Raw genomic sequence first — 24360 nt, 5'->3', positions numbered from 1 at the left:
CATGTAATAAGTTTATTATCAGTATTTTTAATAATTGAAATATTTTAAACATCTCTCAATTTTAATTTTTAATAAGCTAAATATCAATAGATATAAAACACATAAACAAAATCTCCTTGTAATCCTAAATAATTTTTAAGTGTAAAGAGGTTCCTAGACCTAAAAATTTGACAAAGACTCTACATAATATAGCATAAAGCTTTCTCAAGTAAGAATAAAAATTGCAATATATGTGCTGTGATATACTATTATTTTTACTGATTTGATAAGTTGCTACTCATTCTATTTTTATCCTCTTACTAACTTGGAAGATATACTATATTTTTCAATCTCATTAATGGTTACCTTCACTTTCCCTGTTCTCAAATCACACTTGTATTTCTCTATTATTATTTAAAAGTGATAATGCCTGCTACTTACCCCCAACAAACGACAATAGTTAGCAGTTTTCATTCTAAACTAGTATCAGAATCTCCTTTAGTGTAAGCCTTCCATCTTAGCACACATATTCCCGGTCCACCCTTATCATTTTAACTCCAAGTTTTATTGCTCACTACGATCTTCCCCTAGATAGATATCTGTTTCATTATTACAGCCTTTGGAAAGACAAGTTCTTCACATGAGGTATGAAGATGACATTCTTTAAGTTTTTGTGCATCCTCACAAATCCTTCCTTTAACACGGCTGATAAACGATATCTTGGTTGAGGATGACATTCTTAGCTTGCTGTCCTCTTCTTTCAGGACAGGCTTTTTAATTTTTGGCTCTTTTTAAATAACTTGCTCTTTCTGCCAGGAAACTTATAATATTTACCTTTATCCTTAAGAGTTCTGGAATTTTACCAGGATATGCCTAGGTATGGGTCTTTTCTCATCAATACAGCCTGGAACTTCATGAACATTCTTAATCAGCAGGCTCAGAGAAATATCCATTATAACAAATATATTATTTATTTAATCATGGTCTCTTCTGCACCTGCTCCTTTTGGGACTCCTATCATTTACATGTTAAACCCTCTAGATCTAAGCTTCAAGTTTCTTAACTTTTCCCTCATGATTTATTTTTTTTCCTGTGCTTTAAATATTTATTGATGTGACTTTCAGGATACTAGTTTGGGTCTGAATTCATCTGTTGCATTAGGCAAACTTTTCTTTCTTCCTTTTTTAAGATCTAGAAAGTCTTATGTTTAGATGTCTCCTTGCATTTCCTTAAGTACTTATTATTTTTATGGATTCAAGTTGTTGTCATTCCCCTCTAGCTCTATTTTGTTGGGCATGTGTGTTCTCAGCTGACTCATCTTTCTCTGGCTACTGGGACTCCTTAAATGGCTGCTGTTTTTCTTCATTGGCGTTTTGCAGCTCAGCTCTGACTGTTGAGGTACCCTAAGTGATGACAGTTCTACAAGTAATGGAAGTTAAAATGGTCTCTACTCTTTATGGAGCAGCAGTGGAGAAGTAAACAGGCTGCCAGTCACCTGCTTAGACCAAGAAGAAGTCTTCTGGTCTCTCAAGCCCCACCAACAGTAAGCCCATCCATTCAGTTACTTCTTGGCCTCTTGAGAGTCAGGGAATCCTGGCATACTCACAGAGGGCATTTGTTGACCCTCCCCAGAAAGTCCCCAGATCTCTGGGAGCCGCTAAGTTCTTCTGAGGATCTACCTTTTCTGCTCCTCATCCCAGGTCTCCGATGTTGTCCTCCAGATAATTGCTCAGTTCATGCGAAAGCAAGTGCTATAAATTCTACTTAGACTCCAGTTAGAATCCAAGGCCAGGGGCCGGCCCGGTGGCGCAGTGGTTGAGTGTGCACGTTCCACTTCTCAGTGGCCCGGGGTTTGCCAGCCGGGATCCCGGGTGCGGACATGGTACTGCTTGGCACACCATGCTGTGGTAGGCATCCCACATATAAAGTAGAGGAAGATGGGCACAGATGTTAGCTTAGGGCCAGGCTTCCTCAGCAAAAAAGAGGAGGACTGGCAGTAGTTAGCTCAGGGCTAATCTTCCTCAAAAAAAAAAAAAGGAATCCAAGGCCATATATGCTCCCAGATGCACATGGGCCCTGTATCCCTGTTCCTCAGGAGAGGAATTATAAAGTGGAAACAAAGGAGAAAGGGACATTGTTCAAGTTATCATGTTCCCCAGAACTTCCTATCTTATCTTTGTCTTAATTCCTTATAATTCCTGCCTTATTTAGGCTACAATAAATAAGAAACCTTATCAGGATCATAAAATTTCAGGATTCTGAAATTTGGTGCATTTTTGAGAAATTGATCGCGGGATACATTTTGCTGCTCACTTTTTCCTCACTGGAAATTTCCCTAGAGCAAACGTAAGTATCAGAGATCAAGTTGTTAGTCTCCCAGATTTAAAATGCACAAAACTTTCTACTTCATATAATACCATCTCAGGAGCTGCCACTTCACTCCTGATGTTCTGCAGACAAGGCACAGTGATATTTGGAGACACAGAACTCCCTCAAAAGTAGACCCTTCTATATCTCATAATATAAGTTGACTCACTTAAATGAAGAGACTTATTAGACGACTTGACATTCTGTCTCTCCATATTCTGTCCTGACAGTGACTTCTGGTCCACAATACAGGTTACGTATCAGGACACTCCAGGGCTGAGCACGTCCATTTCTTTTAGAGCAGCCCACAGCTTTTCATGATCCACACAGTCAAAGGCTTTACTGTAGTCTATAAAACATGGACTAAGCTTCTTCTGAAATTCTTTGGAGCACTCTAGTAGCCAATGAATAATTGCAACTAGATCCTGTGTGCTTCTCACTTTTCAAAATCCAGCTTGGACATCGGGCATTTGTTGCTCCATATACGGCAAAAGCCTTTGTTGCAGCACCTTCAGGATCATCTTACTTGCATGGGAAATTAGAGCAATGGTGCTGGAGTCACTGTGCTCCTTGGCATCTCTTTTCCTATTGAGCATTTCCAGTCTGTAGGCCATGGTTTATTTTCCATATTTGTTGCCATATTCTCGTTAGGATTTAGACAGATTCAGTCTCTGTGGCTTGAAATAATTCCACCAATATCCCATCTACCCCTGGTGACTTATTTCTTTCCAGTACTTTCAGGGCAGCTTTCACTTCACTTTCTAAAATTATGGGTTCTTCTTCATAGGGTTCTTCTTCAAAGGAATCTGTCATCCTTTTGTCTCTTCTGCATAGATCTTCAGTATACTTTCTCCACCTTCCCTTTATTTTCTCCTGATCAGATATGTGCTTCCCTGTTCGTTATTCAGCATTCCAAATCTAAGCTTAAATTTCCCTTTGATTTCTTGAATCTTCTGGAAGAGACCTCTTATTCTTCCTTTGCTGCTGTTTTCCTCTATCTCTTTACATTGGCCATTATAGTAGTTCTCTCTAGCCTTAAGCAATAGTCACTGAAAAACTGCATTCAGGATAGGATTCCAACCCTTCACATTCTTCCTTAACACTATTTCTGGTTTCAGTCCATAGTTTTTCTGGTTCTCGGTCAATTAAGTTTAACAATGCAAATCTGTTTTTATGTGGACTCTAAATTCATCAAGAATGTTGTTTGCATTATATTTTGGCACTATAATTCTTTTAGGGCCAATATCAACAATCTAAGATATGCAGATGACACTCTTTTACTAGCAGAAAGCAGCAATGACTCGAGACGACTTCTGACAAAAGTGAAAGAAGTGCCGAAGCAGGACTGCATTTGAAGATCAAGACAAAAATCATGGCTACAGAAGATCTACACAACTTAAACACAGACAGCGAAGACACTGAAATATTAAAGATCTTGTTTACCTTGGTTCAGTCATCAATTTAAATGGAGACTGCAGCCAAGAAATCAAGAGAAGACTGAGACTTGGAAGGGCAGCAACGAAAGAATTAGGAAAGATGATCAAGTGTAAGCAAGTGTCACTAGAGACTAAGGCCAAGATTATCCACACCCTCTTATTTCCAATTACTATGTACAAGCATACAAGCTGGACAGTGAAGAAGGCTGACAAGAAAAAAACTGATTCCTCTGAAATACAGTCTTGGAGGAGAGCTCTACAGATATCCTGCCAGAAAGATGAACAAGTGGGTCCTAGAGCAAGCAAATCGTCTGAACTATCGCTGCAGGCAAAAACGATAAGACTGAGGCTGTCCTACTCTGGGCACACCAAGAGAAGGCAGGATTCTTTGGAAAAGACAATAATGCTGGGAAAAGCAGAAGGCAGCAGTTAAGGAGGAAAACCAAATATGAGATGGATTGACTCCATAAAGGAAGCCATAGGAATGAGTCTACAGCAGCTGAGTAGGCTCGTAAGGACAGGACGCTACTCAGTTATAGGGTTGCCTGCGATCGGAGTTGACGTGACAGCATGTAACAAATTAGAGGACTCAGACGGGGCAAACGATAAGATCAAAACAATGTGCCCACAAGACTTCAAGCATATTATACTCTCAAGGGCTTATCAGAAGATTTTTATCATTCCTACAATCCAATACTGATGCTTGATTCGCCTCTCTAACTTTGTGAAAAGTAGTCAAAAATCATCTCCACACGCAAGCAAATAAAATATAGCTAGGAAGGAAAAAAAACTATCTTCACTCACAAGTATCCTTACCACAGTGAGGGTGTGCATGTGTGGGTATGCTTGTACACACATGCATGTGTTTTGAGAAAGTTACAAAAAGGCAAATGTTTCCACGATAGCCCAATGAGGCAAAGAGAGCAAACTGCCTGCCAATATCCACCCTCCCCTTCTTCCTTAGTAACACAGCTTTTGTTTTCACTCTGGCATGCTACTATCCAGAATAAAGACCACACCCTCCAGCCTCCCTAGCATCATCTTGGTGTAGCCATGAGAGTAAGCTTTGGGCAATGAGATGGAAGCACAAGAGCTATCTCTCGCTCTCTTTCTAATTATTTTATTGAGGTCATATCGGCTGATAACATTGTATAAATTTCAGAGGTACATTATATCATTTTCTGTATAGACTGCATCATGTTCACCACTAATAGTCTAGTTTTTATCTGTCACCATACATATGGGCCCCTTTACCCCTTTCGCCCTCCACCCAACCCCTTCCCTCTAGTAACGACTGATCTGTTCTCCTTATCCTTGCGTTTGTTTTATCTTCCACATACGAGTGAAATCATAAGATGTTACTCTTTGTCTGGCTTATTTCGCTTAACATAATACCTTCAAGGTCCATCCATGTTGTCACAAACGGCACAATTTTGTCTTTTTTTACTGCTGAGTAGTATTCCATTGTGTATATATACCAATCTTCTTTATCCTTTCATCCATAGACGGGCACTTGGGTTGCTTCCACATTTTGGCTATTGTGAATAATGCTGCGATGAACATAGGGATGCATAGATCTCTTTGTATTGTTGATTTCACGTTCTCTGGATAAATACCCAGGAGTGGGATAGAAGAATCATATGGTATTTCTATTTTTAATTTTTTGAGAAATCTCTACACTGTTTTCCATAGTAGGTCTATCAGTTTGCATTCCCACCAACAGCGTATGAGGGTTCCCTTTTCTCCACATCCTCTCCAACGTTTGTTATTTCTTGTCTTATTACTTATAGCCATTCTGACGGGTGTAAGGTGATATCTATATCTCTTTAAAAGGAAGGGAGAGTGCTGTGCTCCATTACTACCTCTTGCTGCAAGGAATGCTAATATAATGTCTGCAGCTCCAACAGCGACCTTGGACCACAAATGGTCTTGAGGGTAGAGGTCAAGAACTAAGAGCAAGAGCAGAATGAGAGAAAACTCCTAAGTATGTGATAACTACGGAGTTGTCATATCAGTCCTGGATGCTTTCCCTTAGACGTCTTTTATAAAAGAGTGAAATAAACTTCCATTTTCTTAAACCACTGTTACTGTGGAGGTTTCTGTAATAAGCAGTCAAAACACTATTCCCAAGTATCAGGTAGAAATGCTTATAAAATATTTTAATATCTTAGAAAATTCACTAAACATTTTCTTCTAATTACAGCTACAATTATTACCACTATTTAATGACTACTTTATTGGCTCTCAGTAAATGTTAAGATGAAGAAAAATATTTTCAACACTTTAAAACAAACTAGATATATCTAAGTATATTCTAAAACAGTTTATTAATTCTAATGAAGACAAAACCAAACTACAAGGGATGCTATCCCATTAATTTTAAAATTTACACCCCATAAAAAAATAAGGCAATGAATATGTGTTCAAAAAAAGGAACAGTGTATTATTACTGTTGTAATAATGTATATTGCATCATACTATCCTCACAAAATGATATCCTCATCTCAGTACAATATTATTAATCCACGGAAAGAGTCATAGCAATCATTTATACGCCACATACCAAATTGAACAGATGCACATTAAACCAAAAGAGTAAAACAGAGAAACAATCCTTGATATAATTCAAAAAGAAATCACATATTTGGGGCTGATTTCTTTGTTAACTTTTTTTGATCTAAGAAGAAGCTGTTCTTATATTTCAGCCAAATAATAATAACACAAGTTTAACAAAATTTACCACCTAAATATTTCTTGCAAGTCATAACTAGGTTTCAGGTAGCTAAATTTTCCATTATTAACATGATCTAAAAGGCAAAAGCATTATCAAGTTACCATAAATGCTGATACCATAGTTTAAAATAAATCTAGCCAAATTTTAATTTGATTAAGATAGAATTGTTTAAAAAAATACTTACAGGAGATATGTTGGCATTATTTTCACAATTGGAAGTCAAAACACTCCATTTTTGATAAACATCAATCAGATCTAACATATTACTATTCTTTAAGAAATCTTCATAAGTCCTCCTAATGTCCTCATAATGGTCAATCACTGCCATATTTTCAACTGGTAAATTCAATTTCTCATGTAGTAAGTATTTCCAAGTCAATAAGACGTCACTGAGACAGACTGTAAATTCTCCACTGCGCTAAAAGACATAATACCAAAAATAAAAAGATAAAGTTGGATGCCAGAATACACATTCACTTACAATTAAGATGAGAAGTATAAACTGAATTTTGTTACAGAAAGTCTACATTTAATTCTTGTGGATTTGAAGAGAACATCCAAGTTGAGCTACGAAATAATTTTAAAACAAGATACAAAAGAAAGAGATTTTAATGTTTTATAAAATATGAACAACTATGGCAAGTCTGCACTTGACAGTCACATGAAATCTCTTATTTCTCGAACTTCATTAATTTCTCCTACTCAAAGTGGGGAGATGAGTAGCAGTGAGCTGTATTTAGGTACTACTCAATGGGGAAACATTTGACTCTGTTAATATTTAGTTCCTTGTAGCTACTATATTTTTAATCCCTCATTTAAAATCATCAAAGCCATAGTGAATTGCCACATACCACACTATTCCAAGTGTTAGTCTTAAAATATGATCATAAAAATTATGCTTCATTTTATTACCATGTGAGGGAAAGCAGAATATCAGTGCTAAAACCTTGGGTGAGAGAAGAATTTTGATTCTTCCGTCCTCATGGACACACTAAACTGTAACAAACAAGTGCTAAAAAGCCATAGTTAGGTTTCTTTCTATAAGTTGTCAGATGTTACTAATCAGGCAAAATTGTTCTTTTTGTCTCTTCTTCAATATCCACATGATAAATTATCTCAGTAGACATGTTAAAGGGTTTTCTTTTAGTTGATTGCATTCTGTTCCCACTTACTGAGATATTAATAATGGTGTCTTCCAAAATAAGCTAGCCCTAATTCAGTAAAAAGTTCTAACTACTCCTTTCCAATGCAGCATAAGTAACAAATATTTTTAAGTATCCATATGTGGTTTTGTGAAATGTATTATGTCGTTCTCTTCTCATATTAAGTTCCATTAATATGTTAGCATTTTCTGCTAACACCAAGACCTTTCCATTAACTGCATTTAAAGATGGGTGGGTATTTAAATATAACTATAATTCACTGGAACTAAACTGCAACATCATCTTTAGCCAATGAAGAATAACAGAAAGAAATCAAACAGAGCCAAATAATATACCATTTTCTACATACCTGACTCTTCCAAATCTATATCTTTTATAAAAATCAGCCACATTTTCTAGTTCCTATCCAAATTTAAGACAAGGTATCCAAACTGCCTTAAAATAATTAACTCTTTACTCATCCATATGGAGGTAACTAAGAAAATTATCCTTACTGTCCTTAGAGAAGGGACTTGTGATATTCTAATTATGAAAATTAATTATATTCCATGAAACTAGTTCAATGAACAACCAAAAAAACCAGTAACTCTCAAACCTTGGATCCATAACCAATATGCAAGATAGATTTGTAATTTCTCAGCATTTCACCAAAAATTGTATACATTACTTCCCAATCCCACAACCCATAAAATTTCCAAATAGTATTTAAGTTAAATAAATCCAGCAATCTAGAGTTTCAAAACTAAATTGCTTTATCTCAAAAATTCCTAAAACTATTTTGGTACAAGATCCTTCACATTAAAAATAAATTAAGATTTTTTACCTAATGTAAATGTACAATTTATTCTCACTGTCTTCTCTATAACTAGTTAAACTATGTAAGCTCTTGATCCTGTGAGAAAAGGTTTTAACTAGATTAACAGTGTTTATATTGGGATTGTAAAAACATTTTAAAATCCAAATAAAAATGCACTCCAGATATCAGTTTTCATCATCAGGTGCCCACCATGATAGCATATTCTATTATTCAAACCAGTACCAACTGATTGAGAGAGTCTGTGGTCAAAAATCAGAAAATGTTTTGCTAGGAAAACATGCCAGCTGGCTAATATTTGAAGGAAATTCAAAATGTTCAATGCTTTAATTCTCTGATGGACATAAGAAGGATTATATTTCACCAGAATAAAATAAGAAAAAGAGTTACACTTTTTTGGAGCACTTGTATGTTTTATATTTTATCAAAGGTATTTTTATAATTATTCAAAATTTTAAATAAACTTTACAATTTTAACTAACTAGAATTTTTGTTGTTATCCAAAGAGAAAAGCTAGCAGGTCTACCTAAGAGCATTAATTGGCTGTGTGACTTTGGGTAAGTACTGAAATCCCTCTGAGTCAGTTTCCTTGCTTATAACATGAGATTTTACCGGTCAAATAACACCTGATAAATGGTAGGTAATCAAAAATGTCAGTTTCCTTTCTCTTTTCTTATTCAAAGTAAGATAATTGTTAGTTTCTTTGTTGGGGGAGGGAGTTTCTTATTTATGTCACTGTTAAGTCATTTCACATCCGACAGTCAACTACAGGTGCTGTGATTGCTTTTCATGAAGTTATAAAATTAATATTTTTGTCTGTTTCATCCAATGGCATATTCGTAATGTTCTTAAGGCTACTGAAGACAAAAAATAGCCTTCATAATGTAACTGCCAGAAAGATTCAAACTATGAAGCTAATTCCAAAGAAAGGAAAGGCTGGACTATTATTTGCAACCTAACAAAGTCATGTATATTTGCCATATAATGAAGTCAATAGTCCTCAACGAATCTATTCATAGGTTAAATCTTTAGCAGTATAAAACTTCTGGAGAGGTGTCATATGATTTAAGATAAAAATCTTCCCCCTCAGAAAACATGCCAAAAACCTAAGACTCAAAGATTATTTTAACACACTTTTTTTTTCCCCACTAAAGAAATTAAGAAAACAAACATGCCAATTGACAGACTAACAACTGTACTAGGTATTCAAAGTTCTATTGTAGTCGAATTCAGTTACAAGGACTATACTTTAGGGACTCGTTCTCAAACTCCAGAGAATTAAAACTTAAATAGAGCTCAAAGACAGGGTGAAAAATATAGGTGAAGGATATATGCAACCAGCTCTACCCTTTTATTACTATATGCTACGTATGAATGCACCTGCAGGAATACATGCATGTTGTTTCATACTGCTATAACTGACGTGGAAGTCTGAGCACAGCTGGGGATGCCTGAGCCAACTCTGTTCATGGAGAGTTAAAGTAAAACTGAACTGTAACTCACCATCTCCACTGCACACGCGCACACACACACGCAAACTGTGAAAGGCTCAGGTGCGATTCACCGCTCCTCTTCTTTCCCACCCAGAGTCTGAACTTTCACAGTGAATTAAGTGAATTCACAAGAAAATTAACAAGTAGAAAGAGACTATGCGTGAATGCTACATAGACAGACCCTAAAAAAAAACTGACTTGGATTGAATATTTCAATATTTTTTTACAATAAGAACTACATTTTTTTTCAGAGTATATTTCACTTAGCTTGTTGCCTTATTTGTTTTTTTAAAATTATTCATGAACAAACAAACAATAGGAGGTATCTGAACATGGTCTGTTTGATTCCAGAACAATAGCCCTCAAGCACTATACAATAATGATTCTTAATAATTGCCTCCTGGGGCTGGCCCCGTGGCCGAGTGGTTAAGTTCGCGCGCTTCACTGCAGGCGGCCCAGTGTTTCGTTGGTTCGAATCCTGGGCGCGGACATGGCACTGCTCATCAAACCACGCTGAGGCAGCGTCCCACATACCACAACTAGAAGGACCCACAAAGACGAATATACAACTATGTACCGGAGGGGCTTTGGAGAGAAAAAGGAAAAAACAAAATCTTAAAAAAAAAATAATAATAATAATAATAATTGCCTCCTTTCTCTCTCTCTCTCTCTCTCCTTATTTTCCAGTGTATGGTCACCAAAGTTTAATCTTTGGCTAGCCCATTCCATTTACACAATATCCTCAGATTCTATTACTTACGTTAGTACTATTTCTCCAGATTATTAAAGGACAGATTTTAAAAAAATGGTCAGACAGTAAAACTGGCAAGACATGGATATGGATTGCAATGGGAAGCAAAGGAAAGAGACTCTACGATGACGCTTGGGTGTCTAGCTTCAGTGACTGAATGAACAATGGTATAGACCACTGAGATGAAGAATATAAATAGGAAGGTAAGTCAAGGGAGCAAACAATGTGGTCTACTTTTAAAAACTGCTACGTAGACAGTAATGGAACATCAAGGTAAAATATCCAGTGAGTACTTGACCACACCAGAGTAAGACTCAGTAGAGAGGTCTGGCACATAAATACTGGTGAAACAACATAAGGGAAGCATATCCAGTGAAAGTAGGTAAAATGGAGCACACTGGAAGATAGCAACAAAGTGTATGACAGAGTACCTAAAATACATGTAGAACGTTTTCAAAGAGTAAGAAAGAGAAAAAAGCAACTCAACAGTAAAATAAGGAAAGGATATGCACAGACAATTTAAGAAGAGGATACCTAAATGGTCAAATAAGCATTTTAAGAGATGTTTAAATGCTCTAGTTATCAGAAAAATTAAAATAAAATACCACTTTTTCTCTTTTCTAATGAAGTTCAACATCTAATATAGAAAGAGAGATAAGAAAATTGTACTCTCCTACACTGTTGACATAAATGTAAATTCTAACAGCCAAGTTGAAGACCAATATGTATCAAGTGAAATTAAAGATGTACCTATCACGTGACCCACTGGGTATGCGGCCTAGAGAACCTCTTATGCAGTGCACAGATACTTCATTTCAATGCAGAACTGTTTGTAGTACCAAAAAAACCTCAAACAACCCAAAGGTCCATCAATCAACAAAATGTATCAGTCATACAAAGGACGACTTAGAATGAATAAATTAGATCACCATTTCTATCAGTACCTGAAGAGGTCTTGAACACAATGTTGGAGGATAAAAACAAGATGCAGAAAGAATGCATACCATCTGTGATAACTTTAAAATAGACATATTAACAGGGCAATTTGCCCGACTGAAAATGCAGAGAAACCCTTCCTAGTATAAACTACCTAAAACTAAAGAACAAAATAGGAAAATTTTTTAAGCATGACTGAATTGTCCACAAGAGAAGGGAAATTATAAATGGTCAAAAAGGATGAGAAAGTGCCAATACAAAGGGGTAAGCAAATGGTGGGACCTGTGTTCCCCTGGTATCTATTACTCCCTGGCACTCAGAACCTTGTATTTATGGACCCTGGGCACAAAGTTTAGGAAGCAAAACTAAGCATAAGAAAGGTGAGAAGCTGGATCAGAGACCCTCCCTGCCCACCCTGCCATATAAAGCCCAAAGCCCCTAAAGGCTGACACTCTTAGTATGTCCACTAGAAAAAAAATCTGCCAAGCAGAGGCAATGGTGGAGACACTTGCCAGTGAAGAGATTTCTGAAGTAGCCTCAGTATTGTGCTTACCTCTCTGGGTAATCTTCACTTAGATTTTTGCCTAATAATTAATTTCTGCTGAGACAGAGGAGACAAGTCATCTATCTTGGCAGAAATTGGAAGTTTATTCCCTAGAGAGGGTAAAACAGAATCTATGAACTGAAAAGTGCAGCTGAGGACAAGAGTACCTGGATGAAAACCATAGCAATCACACAACAGTTTATCATCTAAATTTTAACACTCCATTCAGGTACCCAACACATTGGCAGCTCAACTTACACCATACATGCAGGAGGAAAGGAGATCCTTTTCTAAGGAAACTGTCCCAAAAGGGATATCCTAAAGATATTGATATCAAAGCTTCCCCAAGTGGCCCGGTCAGATCAGGTTGACGAGCCCTAACCCGCATACAGAGCTTCCAATAAGCAGTGTAGTGCTCTATTCAAATATACGTGGACGGCCAAGGACCATCATCATGAAGAAGTCTCTAATAGGAAGAAAGGAAATCCTTCCCAAATAAAACTAACAAAAACAAGGAGCTTGGAGGAAAAAGATTACGCAAGAAGAAAATCTCAACAAAATATTATTAATAGTTTCAAAGGATAAAATATTATACCCTGGAAGCAAAAATAGTATATTCTAAAAAAGAGAACAAAAAAGAGATATTGGAAATAAAGAGGATGATGCAGAAAATCCAACAATTATTAAACTAAAAAACTATTAAATGTTGAATATTTTATCAGATATTGGTTGGAATAAAAGTATAACAAGGTGAATGGATAAATAAACTAATACACTCATACAATGGAATATCATTCACTGCTAAAAAGAAATGAGCTACCAAGCCATGAAAAGACATAAAGGAACCTTAAATGAACATTACTAAGTGAAAGAAGCCAATCTGAAAAGGCCATATACTATATGAGTCTAACTACAAGACATTCTGAAAAAGGTCAAACTATGGTGACTATAAAAAGATCAGTGGTTGCCAGGGGTTGGGGAGAGGGAAAGATGAATAGGTGGAGCACAGAGGATTTTTAGGACAGTGAAACTACTCTATATAATACTATAATCATAAATACATGTCATTATACATTTGTCAAAACCCATAGAACATGCAACACTAAGAGTATTTAGGGATGAAGACTCAGAATGTCTGCTACTTACTATCAAATACTTCATACGGAGTAGTAGTAATATGTATGTATGTATATATCTATGTGTACAATAATATGCGTATATGTGTATATGTACTTATATTTATATACACATACAAAAATATAAAAAGGATAATGATGCAAATACGGCAAAATGTTAATAATTGGTGAATCTAAGTGAAGGGCATACAGTTTAGTGTACTATTCTTGCAGTTTTCAGTGTACTAAAACTAAAATTTAGTACTATTCAATATACTAAACTTCTCTGGAAGTTTAACATTTTTTCAAAATAAAAAGTCAAAAAAGTGCCACTTACGTTTTTTTAACATACCTCTGTAAAATAGATGTTTAACAATGACTGTGATTAAAAACAAGGAACAGACAAATTGGACGTGTAACCACCACCACTACCCCTTCAGCTACATGGGCCCTTTTGCATTTTCTCAAACGCTACCTGCAGTCTCCTGCCCCCGGGCCCCTGCATATGCTGCTCCCCAATCCTCCTCTTGTTCCCCACTCCTCTGCCTAGTTAACCCTCTCCTTCCTTTGGGGCTGAGCTTGATCTCTCTGACCAGGTCAACTCCCTTGTCTCATAGTATCTTATATCTCTTCTTCTCACAGATATAATTTTGCATTTATTTGTATTATTCTCTAATTAATGTCTGCCTTACCTACGAGGCAATCAGCTTCATGAAGGCAGGAGCCATGTCTCATTTTGCTCACCATTTTAACCCCAACACTTACCACAATGCCTAGCACATAGTAGAAGCTAAAAAAAAAAAAAAAAGAAAGAAAAAAGAAAAGAAATCTGTGGAAGAGGGAAAAGAGAGAAGAAATTAACATCTATTTAAATAGCTGTATTGGCCTCCCTGCTGTTCCTTGAACATGCCAGGCATACTCTCACCTCAGGCCTGGTAGTTACTTCACACAAAAATTCCCAAAACTAGTTCCTTCTTCTCCTTCTTCAAATCTTTGCCCAAATGGCAACTTCCAGATGAGGCCTTCCTTGACCACCCTATTCAAATTGCAAGAACTCCTCCACCCTAAACTCTATACGCTCCTTAGTTGCATCTGTTTTATTTTTATCTGTAGCATTTATTATGACCTACAAGACTATTTATCTTATTTATTAGAGTATTACCTGTCTCTCCTCACTAGAAGATTAATCCCATAAGAGTAGAGATTTCCTTCAGTGCTATATTCCTAATGCTTAGAATAATGTGTGGCACATAGCAAAAATTCAATAAATACTTGTTGAAAGAATGACTGACTCCATAAGATAGAATTTTGTCAAAATTTTTCTATGTTCAAATTTATCTTAATATACATTGTTTTAAATATGTAAAACTGCCGCACACAGGAAAGAGTATGTCTTGTTTTAAGATTATATAATTCCTAATTTTTAAGTGTTAAAATATTCTTCCTTTTTCAAAATGATGATTCTAGTAACTATTTTTTCTCAACGGTCTTATTTGCCAACATCAGAAATGTTCAAATCTGTCAATATCTAATATTTTTTTGGAAATTTTACTGGTATATGAAATCTAAAAGTTTGAGAACTATTGACATACAGGATTAAAATAATTCATCAGAATGTCATTTCACTATGTAGCCCAACAGACCCATTGAAACCAATTCCACCATTCAAAAATCTTCTCTAGTCAAGACAGTCTTCTTACCATCTTCAAACCACTATGGTTTTGATCCCTCTGGATGCTTCTTCTAAACTAACTTTTCCCTTCCTTCACCTCTTCTTTAAATCCTTCCCATCCCAAGACTTCCTTTCCTTTAAATACACTATCTAAAATCCAAGAAGCCCTTCCTTACCACTCTAGCCTACATTCATTCTTCTCTCATCTGGATACCTCTAGCCTTTTAGGTAGAGCTCATGCCAAACACCAGTTTGGCCCAAGCCAACTGTGTAAGAATCACTTCAGGGATATTAAAAAAGACAATTTCCGGGGTCTCAGCATAGATTAGGAGAATCAGAATTTCCAAGTTTGGGGCACAGGAGCCAGTATTTTTTAAAAGCCATCCCAAATCATTCTGATTCACAGCCTGGATTAGGAATAATTAATCTATACCAGAGTCTGAAATTAGTCATAAAATACTTTGATTATACTTAAATAAACATTATTTACATGTGCCTTCTAGAACTTTTTAAAGAAGGAAGGAAGTCTTATAAAAATAAAATAATTTTTAACCCTAATAATCATAAGAGGTGCATGTTTATCTTAAGACTTCAAATTAAACAACAAATGTACCTGTCCTATGTTAAATTACACATATAAAGGCCTTAATTTTGAAACAAGTCATTTCAAATCCAATCATAATATTTCAACACAGATATGCAGAGGCATTTGTGAAAACAGTATATTGATATTATCACAGGAGGACAGATAGTACAAAGAAATTAATGTAATTAAGCTTATTCAAATGGGAAGCAACCAAAATTCACTTTAAAAAAAAAAGTTAACATAAATATATTCTACTAACCTGTTTGTTGTTCTCTGCCATGGAAAGCTGCAATGCCAAGAGCATGGAGTCTGCACCACATACAGTAGTTCTCTCAGAGTTACAAAGCGTGTGCCAATTCCTTCTGAACTCTTTAATCATATCCAAGACAGACTTCTGATTAAGCACAGCCATCCTCTTAAAGTAGGACAGAATGAAATGTTAAAGAGTTTTATTTTAATTGGAAATTAATATTTAACATGTGTAAGCAAGTAGAGTTAGAGAAAAATAAGTAGTGAACGAAAGGTCATTTCATATTTACTAAGATTGCTTTTAATTAAATCTAGGAAAACAGAATAATAGAATTTCTGCCCAATCATAGTCTCCTCTCCTTTAGTTTTCTTAAGCCAAATCTTTTGAAATAACAAAATCCAACCTTCAGTCTGAAAATTCATACAAAACAGATATGCAAATTCTGCAAACTTATAATTATAGACACAGACACAGCTAATTAAAGCTGTATTTAAAAAATATTTGTTTTGAGACAGATGGTAATATCTGTGGTAGATTGCAAAAAAAAAAAAAAAAAAGCCAATTTCCTCACATCCCTATATTGTCCCAAAAGAGGTGGTCTATTTTTTCCACCCCTTTGAATCTGGGTCAGTCTTGTGACTTGATTTGACTAATAGAATGTGGCAACAATGGCATCATGGGAGTTCTGAGCCTGGACCTCAAAAGGCCTGTGCAAAAGAGTTAATACAGCAGACCTCATTGCTGTCCTTTGAAAGGCCTGCTTACAAGGTTGGCCATTGGCCGGCAACTGGGAACTTAGATTTCAGGAGGGTTTCCAGCAAGAGAGGCTCACTGTGCCTAAACTGTTGGTACAAACGATATAGTTTATACTGAACACAAGCTTTCCTTCTGAATCTGGATTTTGGAACATAGACAGAAGATGCCTACATGTTCAGCCTCCAGTAAAAACCCTGGACACTGAGTCTCTAAAGAGCTTCCTGGATAGACAACATTTCATGTGTTGTCACAACTTGTTGCTGGAGGAACATGTCCTGTGTGACTCCACTAAGAAAGGACTTTTGGAAGCTAGCACCTGATCTCTCCTGGACTTTGCCCTATATACTTACTTCTTTTGCCAATTTTGCTTAGTATCTTTTTGCTCCTATAAATTATAGCCATGAGTAGGACTACATGCTGAGTACTCTGAGTTCTCTTAACAAATCATCCAACCTGGGGGTGGTTTTGGAGGCCTCCTGACATAAGGCCTTGCAGATTTAGCTTTTACTCTCTTGGTACTCTCATACTGCCATATGAAGAGGTTCGAGCTAGCCTGCAGGACAGGCTATATGGAGGAGAACAAAGGAGGAGAACCAACTCACAGACACGCGAGTGAGGATATCTTAGACTATCTGGCCCCAATCAACCTGCCAGATGAACTGGACACACATGAGTGATTCCAGGCAAGATCAGCAAAACCACCTAGCTGAGTCCAGCCCAAACTGCTGATCTACAGAATCATAAGCAGATAAAATAGCTGTTTTTAAGCCACTAAGTTTCAGGGTGGTTTGCGGTTTATTATACAGCAAGAGATAACCAATACAATAGCCAATATTTAGGAGCTTTCTTGGTGCCAGATACTTTTCAAAACCTTAATATTTATTACCTCATTCAATCTTCACAAGAGCCTGAGAAGGAAGTCTATTATTATCCTCATTTTACATCGGAAGAAAGTGATGCCCCAAGTCACTCAGCTAGCAAATGGCCAAACAGACCGAAACCCACGATGCCTAACTCCATAAGCTGTGCTCTTAAATCACTATATTACATACTCTTATCCTGATAGACAAAAAGCTTTTCAAAATAATTGGATGCAGTTCCAACGTTTTACATACCCAAGCCTATGTAAGGCAGCCAATTCCTTTCTCTGAGTTTATAGACACGCCTGCTAAAAGTTTTTTTCCTACTTTGTTTTAAGTACCCCAGTCTCTAACATATTCACGTCATTATCTTATTTTGAGTACTTTACTGTACACATCCCATTTACTTACTCCTTGTTATCTTTTTCTTCTTTTTTTATGCAGCATAAACAGAATCCCAGATGTTTACCAGGCATCTTGGGTTTATATGATCAAGAAAATGGGCATATGCCATTTACAAAATAACAATTTATAGACATAATCAGTGATGCAATTTAAAGAAACAGGTAGAAGACTGTAAATTAAAATATCTACATAAAGACAAATCCTAGTAAATAGTTAAGAGTTAGATTTCTCTTATCACCCTCCTCTCTTAAAAGGAAAATGAAAAGAAAGTGAAGAAGGAAAGCTTCAATGATATGATCAGTTTGCCTGAAATAAATCTTTAGTAGTAAATTATTTACTGGTACTATTTAAAAGCACCATGAGTTCAGATTGCTAAGAATGAAGACCGGTCTGGAATTAGACTGTTCTAAATCCTGGCTCCACCACTTACTAGCTACGAGATCTTTGCCAACTTACGTCACCTCTCCCTGCCTCGGCTTCCTGGTACTGAAAATGAAAATAATAGTTCCTATCTCATGGGGTTTTGTGAAAAGTAAATGACACAAATACAAGTTAAGTTTTTAGAACAGTGCCTGGCACATATAAAAGCCAACATTCTCATCTAGAGGTCGGCATACTCTTTGGAAAGAGCCAAATAGTAAATACTTGAGGCGTGCAGGCCATAAGATCTCTGTCACAACTACTCAACTTGACCTTGCGGTGTGAAAATAGCCACAGACAATACACAAACAAATGAGCGTAGCTGTGCTTTAAGAACTGAACTTTGAATTTCATATAATTTTCAAGTCACAAAATATTATTCTTCTTTCAGTTTTTTTCAACCATTCAAACATACAAAATCCATTCTTAGCTCAGGAACTGGCTGCACAAAAACAGGCAGTGCCACTGGTTTGCCAACCCTGGTCTAGTCTCGGCTCCAGTAGCTAGCTGGCTGTGTGAGCTAGGCAATAAGCTTTATACCTGACTGCCTAGGTGGAGGTATCACCACACTGAAAACAGAAATAACACCTTCCAGCCAGTGACAAGAATCAACGAGACAATGAATATGCAAGCACTTTGAATGTCAGGCTGCACTATACAAAAACAGTAGTAGAAGGCAGCAGTAATTATAAACATTTGTTTTAAAAAACTGGATTCCAAGCTGCGCTGGAGCAAAAATTACGAGACAGAAAATTGTCACTGGGGACGCAATGCGAAATGGTTAAAAGAATTACACTTTTGAGTCAAACAGACCAGGGTCCATATCCAGGCCCCTCTATTTATTAGCTGTATGCCCTTTAGCATTTAAAATCTCTGATGAGCATAAATTTCCTCATTTACGAAACCGGGAAGATATCTCCTGCTCGTGTAATTATGAGACATTGGTTAGACAAGTAAATAACCCACCTACTGGTGGGCATTTAATAGGTGCTCAGCAAAAAATGGCAGTTGTTGCTGCTGTCATTGTCGGAATGCAGGTTCTAACTGACCCTTGGGAGGATATAAAAGGGAGAGGGCGAAAGCAGTGGAATTGGAGTCTGCGTATGTCTTGGGACTAGAACCCTGGTTTCCTAAGTAGGGCTCTATGGGCCTGTCTTGCGGTCTGCTGATGATCCCTCAGGACCTTCCAGCTCCATCCATCACTAGATACAGTGACTCTGTTCAACACCCCCAGACCCAGCCAAGCTCCAGCGCGAAACCACTGCACAAATTAATAACCTAAACGGTCACATGGCACTTTGCTGTCACCTAAAAACCCTCCCAAGCCGCAGCTTAAATCACCACTTCAAGTGTAACAGGCGGCCGAGGAAGAGATGAGACTCACCTAGCTCGAGAGAGACACGGGAGGCACAGACTGCACCGAAGAAAAGTCCTGCCCGGCTGCAGGACAGCCGCTGTTCGAGTCGTCGCAGGTTACATTTTAAATCTCGCGGGAGGGCCCGTGAGCCAATCGCCGCTCCCGCCCTCTGACCCGGAAGCAGAGCCGGCGCACCCCCGCGGCAGTCCCCAGCAGAGACCAGCTGCCTCCTGGCTGCTTCCCGGTGTCCTCTGGTGCGTACCGTGCGGGAGCCCAAGGGGCCACGTCGCTTTGCTGCCAGCCGCCCCGCTTTCCCACCCTATCCTCCTCTCTCCCGGTGGTTCCCCACCCCTCTTCACTCTCATCTCGCGCTCGGAGAGGAGTAGCAAGGTCTCGCGGGACCTGCTTAGTAATGGGAGAGGTATCGGGGCTCTATGCAGGGACTTGTGTTCCCTCCCTCTTCTGCCCTTCCAGCGTTAGAGGGGCAAGTTCAGCCCGCTGTGTACAGTGAGACCCTAAGAATGCAGTAAGACTGGGCATTACTTTAATCAGAGCAATGGGGGACCGAGTTTCCTGACCTCGAATCTTTTGCTCTTCCCATACCGCTGTGCCTCCAAGGGCGTCTCACCTGCTGGTCACCCTTAACAAATGTCCAGTCTCGGATGCCCACTCGTAAGGTTACTAGGTTATAGGCCCCCTGAGCTGGGACTCATCTCATCTGATTCTCAGTATGTGTTTGTTACCAAGCCCAACTGGTTTCAGGACAACTCTTGCGTCCAATTAAAATTTTAAAAGACCTCTTTAGAATCCATAAGTCTTACCTGAGAGTGCTACTTCCACAGTGCGCACCGGGCCTTGACAGGTTAAAGTTTTGTGCTTGGTTTTGTGAATATTATTTTTGTATCACACGTTTTGGCACTCCTTCTTCCACATCCTGTATTTTGTACCTGCTTGTCTTATAGCACTTTTCATGCTGAATCATAACTATCCCTGGAACGTGATCTCCTTCAAGGTAGGGGGGGTGTGTTTTTCTGCTCTAGCACTGGTGTCCAACACATAGTGAAGTCTTTTCAAATTCTGGCTCATCTTATGAGTTTGGCAAGCTGGTTAACCTCCTGAAGTCTCCATTTCTTCATCTGTAAAATGGGGACCATAGGTAGTACCTCCCTCCTAGCTTTGTGCAAATATTAAGCATGATAATGTTGGTAAAATGCTTAACATGGCCCCTGCAAATAGTGGTGCCTAAATGTTAACTGTCACTAATTTTTTATGAATATATTTACTCTTAAAGTAATTCCATCTTCAAGGACTCACTGTATCTTTTAGATAATCTAAACAGAATTTTATGGTAATTTATTCTGCAGGTATCATTCACAAAGTATTTAACTTATTTAATTTAATTAAAAATTTAATAAAAATATTTTAATTTAGTAAAAAATACTTTAAATTTTTTTGAGCTGTGATGTTTGCAATGCCCCATCCTTATTTTGAGTCATTTGCTGAAAGTGACTAACACCAACGGTTTCTGTCTAACTGTGTATGTGCTGTAATCCACAGTTTCGTGACCTTGTCCAGTAGAAGGCTATTTAATTTTTACAACTGCTCAAGTCTTGGCATACAAGATGAAGCAAGATGCCACAAGAAATGCTGCCTACACTGTTGATTGTGAAGATTATGTGCATGTGGTAGAATTTAATCCTTTTGAGAGTGGAGATTCAGGAAACCTAATTGCCTATGGTGGCAATAATTACGTGGTCGTTGGCACGTGTACATTTCAGGTTAGTGTACAAAACTGTAGTGAATGACTGAAGATATTTCACTGATAAGAAACCATACAAACTTTACTAAATTTTGGCTAATCTTTAAAAGTATATTGAGTTTGAATGTAAAAAAAAAAAAGACAGGAAGAACTACAGAGAAAGATATTTCTAGTAATATGTGCCTGAGATTTATACAAACATTAAATAGTAAAAAAAGAATATAAGGATTCTCTTTTGCGTCATGATTAGAAATGCAATATTCTGGTAATTGAATTTTATGATTAACTGAACATTGGTATGTACAGGGAAAACACCAATTAAAGAGATCTAATTAATTTCTTAAACCAGCTTTTCTACATTCCTCTTTGACATAGAAAATAAGCTAAGATTGAGAGCCTGAAAAATGATCCTCCAGGAGATTTTATAGCTGTCATGATATTCAGCTTTTCTATTAATATGCTGTCATACTTTTTATACATCTAAAGCATACATCTAGCATGTACAAAGTATGGGATCATATTAATTGAACAGGCAGTTTAGTATAGTCATTAAGACAATGAAATCTGGAGCTAAAATGCCTAGCTTTTTACTCTTGCCTGGCCTTTACCACTTAATAACTATATGACTTTGAGCAGGTACTTAACCACTTTTGTATAAAAATGAGGAAAATAATACTTAATAGGTTTTTGTGAGAGTGTAATGAGTTAGTACATGTAATGTTCCTGGAAGGCATCTGGCACATTTAATACATATATATGTTTTAGCTGTCACTGACTTGGTCAGTGGTGGCACTCAGGTGCAACCCCATATTTAATCACCAAGGTAAGATTGCTTTGTGGTGAGCACGCACCATACTTTCTCACAGGAAGGGTAGGTCTACATGTAAGAGAGACTTTGAACAATGAGAGTTCAACCCCAAGAATCTGGTTGGTCCTTTGCGTACCGGAATACTATTCATAGAACAATACTTCTTAGATTAATCAAGGAAATAATTTCTCAGTCACCAATTTTCAAAGATTTAAAATAACTATCAGTAAAGTGACATTATCATAAACATTATTTCCTCTTTTACTTAAAAAGCAGTTCAGTATCTTACAGCATTTTGACATCATAACTGCAATTTAGCATTTTACAGTGCAGTAAATAAATAAAGTTTTACAAAATTAGACTGCATGTATGTTTATCCTAAGGGGAAAATATGAATTAAAGGCTTTGGTTTGTTGGTATCTGAGTAGAATAAAAGAGCTTTGACATTATCCCAAATTGTCTCTTAGAGTTGGGGGAGGAATTTCTCGCTTTTAGTCTAAACATGACCCTCAGCCTGGCTTCAGCTGGACTGCGAGGTTAGCATCATAAAAAGTCACAGGATTAAGTGAAATAATACAGCACACTCTTGAAAAAGACTAAGGGGAAACCATATTTCTAATGCAGGCTACTAACTTACAGAAAAATAAAGCATCCCCCTACAGGTGAAACTAACTTTTTACTTCATGACTTTTAAAATTAATAGCTGTGAATGTAGAATTGTGTTCAAAAATACTGAAATAAATACGCTTTATCTCTGGTTTATGTTCAACTAAGGAACGTTGAGGGAGAAAGTCAAGAAGGGAGAAAAAAATTGGGAAAAAAGAAAGGCAGAGGTGATGGGTGGCAGAGAGAGAAAATGGGAGCAAAAGAGGGAAAAATGACAAAATGAGAAAAAACTAGCAAAAACATTTGTATTGTTCCGTTGTGGTTTGTAGTCGTATGGGTTGTCCCTGTTGATCCTCAGACCTGTGAGAATGGCAGTGTAGGTCTTATCCTCAAATTACATAAGGAAAGAATTGGATTTTTATTAATTTCACAAGTAGTGAACACAAATTGTATTCTGTGCCAAATACTGGAGATACAGTCGAACAACTCTCCCTGTCCTCGTGGGGTTTCCGTTCTACTTCAAAGAAGTGCAGGGATTTGTATGACTAGTAAATGAGAAAACAAGGTCTAGACTCTTTGAACCCCTATTCTTTTCCTTCTATGCTGCTATTCAGATGGATTGACGCTGTAGTTCAAACAGTTATGGAGGAGAATTGAGTTCCAATAATTTGCCCTTGGGGATTCAGAATAAATTATTGCCTCCCTTTGAAGTTATTTTTTATCTACTTAAATATGATTAAATATTGTTCCTGTTCTCTCATGCTAGAACCTTGAAGTTCCATAGCACTTTGAGAGAAAACTAAGTCTTGAGAGAAAACTAAGTAGAGGTCAGTTGAATTGAAAGATTTTCACCTTTCTGTCAGAAAGACAATCCTCATTCTGCGACTATTAGGAAAACACTGTTGATATGGTGAATTTGAATATCAACAAAGCATTTTTCAGAATCTCATGGTGTTCTTTTGAATATGATGGAAATTTGAGCTGAATGATATTACTGTTGATTGGTGTCATGTATTTGTCAAATATTCATTAAGTGCAGATCAGCTACTGGGAACTAGTAATGCATCCATTAAAAAAGCAAGGACCCTGGAGCCAGTCCTGTGGCCCAGCGGTTAAAGTTCCCCTTCAGTGGCTCAGGTGTGTGGGTTCGAATCCCAGGTGCAGACCTGCACTGCTCATCAGCCATGCTGTGGAGGTATCCCACATACAAAGTAGAGAAGGATTGGCGCAGGTGTTAGCTCAGAGCAAACTTTCCTCAGCAAAAAACAAGCAGGCATCCTGCCTTCAAGGAGGTGTTTAAATGTAAAGCAATGCAATAAGAAAACAGCTTTAAAAGTCTTATGTGTAAAGGGCAGAGAGAGCATGAAGGTTTCTGAGTCTTTGAAAAGTCGTCAATAATGAATCAAGGCCTCTGCTGGGACTTGGATGAGAACACTTGATTTAGGCAAGTGCATTCAATTTATATAGAACATGAAACAGAAGGATACCTAATGCTTGGATGACAGACTTCATTTAACAAATATTTATTGAGCACCTGTTGGGTGCCAGA

At 37.3% G+C, this 24360-nt stretch overlaps 2 protein-coding genes across 4 annotated transcripts in view; one reads left to right on the top strand and one right to left on the bottom strand.

The window, feature by feature from the left end:
• Positions 1-19784, bottom strand: part of PARPBP (PARP1 binding protein) — a 63903-nt gene extending 44119 nt beyond the window's left edge. Inside the window, exons 1-3 of one of the 2 annotated variants that reach the window (XM_001497513.6) lie at positions 19666-19784; positions 15850-16005; positions 6701-6934 (exon numbers count right to left, since the gene is read on the bottom strand). In XM_001497513.6, coding sequence (XP_001497563.2) covers positions 6701-6934; positions 15850-16002 — 387 coding nt within the window. In that variant the 5' untranslated portion in view covers positions 16003-16005; positions 19666-19784. The remainder of the gene's footprint in view (positions 1-6700; positions 6935-15849; positions 16006-19665) is intronic. The other variant, XM_070254040.1, reaches the window with a different exon arrangement.
• Positions 19785-19802: 18 nt separating this feature from the next.
• Positions 19803-24360, top strand: part of NUP37 (nucleoporin 37) — a 46405-nt gene continuing 41847 nt past the window's right edge. The window contains exons 1-2 of one of the 2 annotated variants that reach the window (XM_001497500.6): positions 19803-19892; positions 21196-21416. In XM_001497500.6, coding sequence (XP_001497550.1) covers positions 21261-21416 — 156 coding nt within the window. In that variant the 5' untranslated portion in view covers positions 19803-19892; positions 21196-21260. 2 annotated transcript variants of the gene reach the window in all.

This window comes from Equus caballus, chromosome 28, assembly GCF_041296265.1.
Source record: "Equus caballus isolate H_3958 breed thoroughbred chromosome 28, TB-T2T, whole genome shotgun sequence".
In the NCBI taxonomy this organism is placed as follows: Eukaryota; Metazoa; Chordata; class Mammalia; order Perissodactyla; family Equidae; genus Equus; species Equus caballus.
Note: the sequence above shows the minus strand (reverse complement) of the source record. Positions and strands in the feature narration are given on the sequence as shown.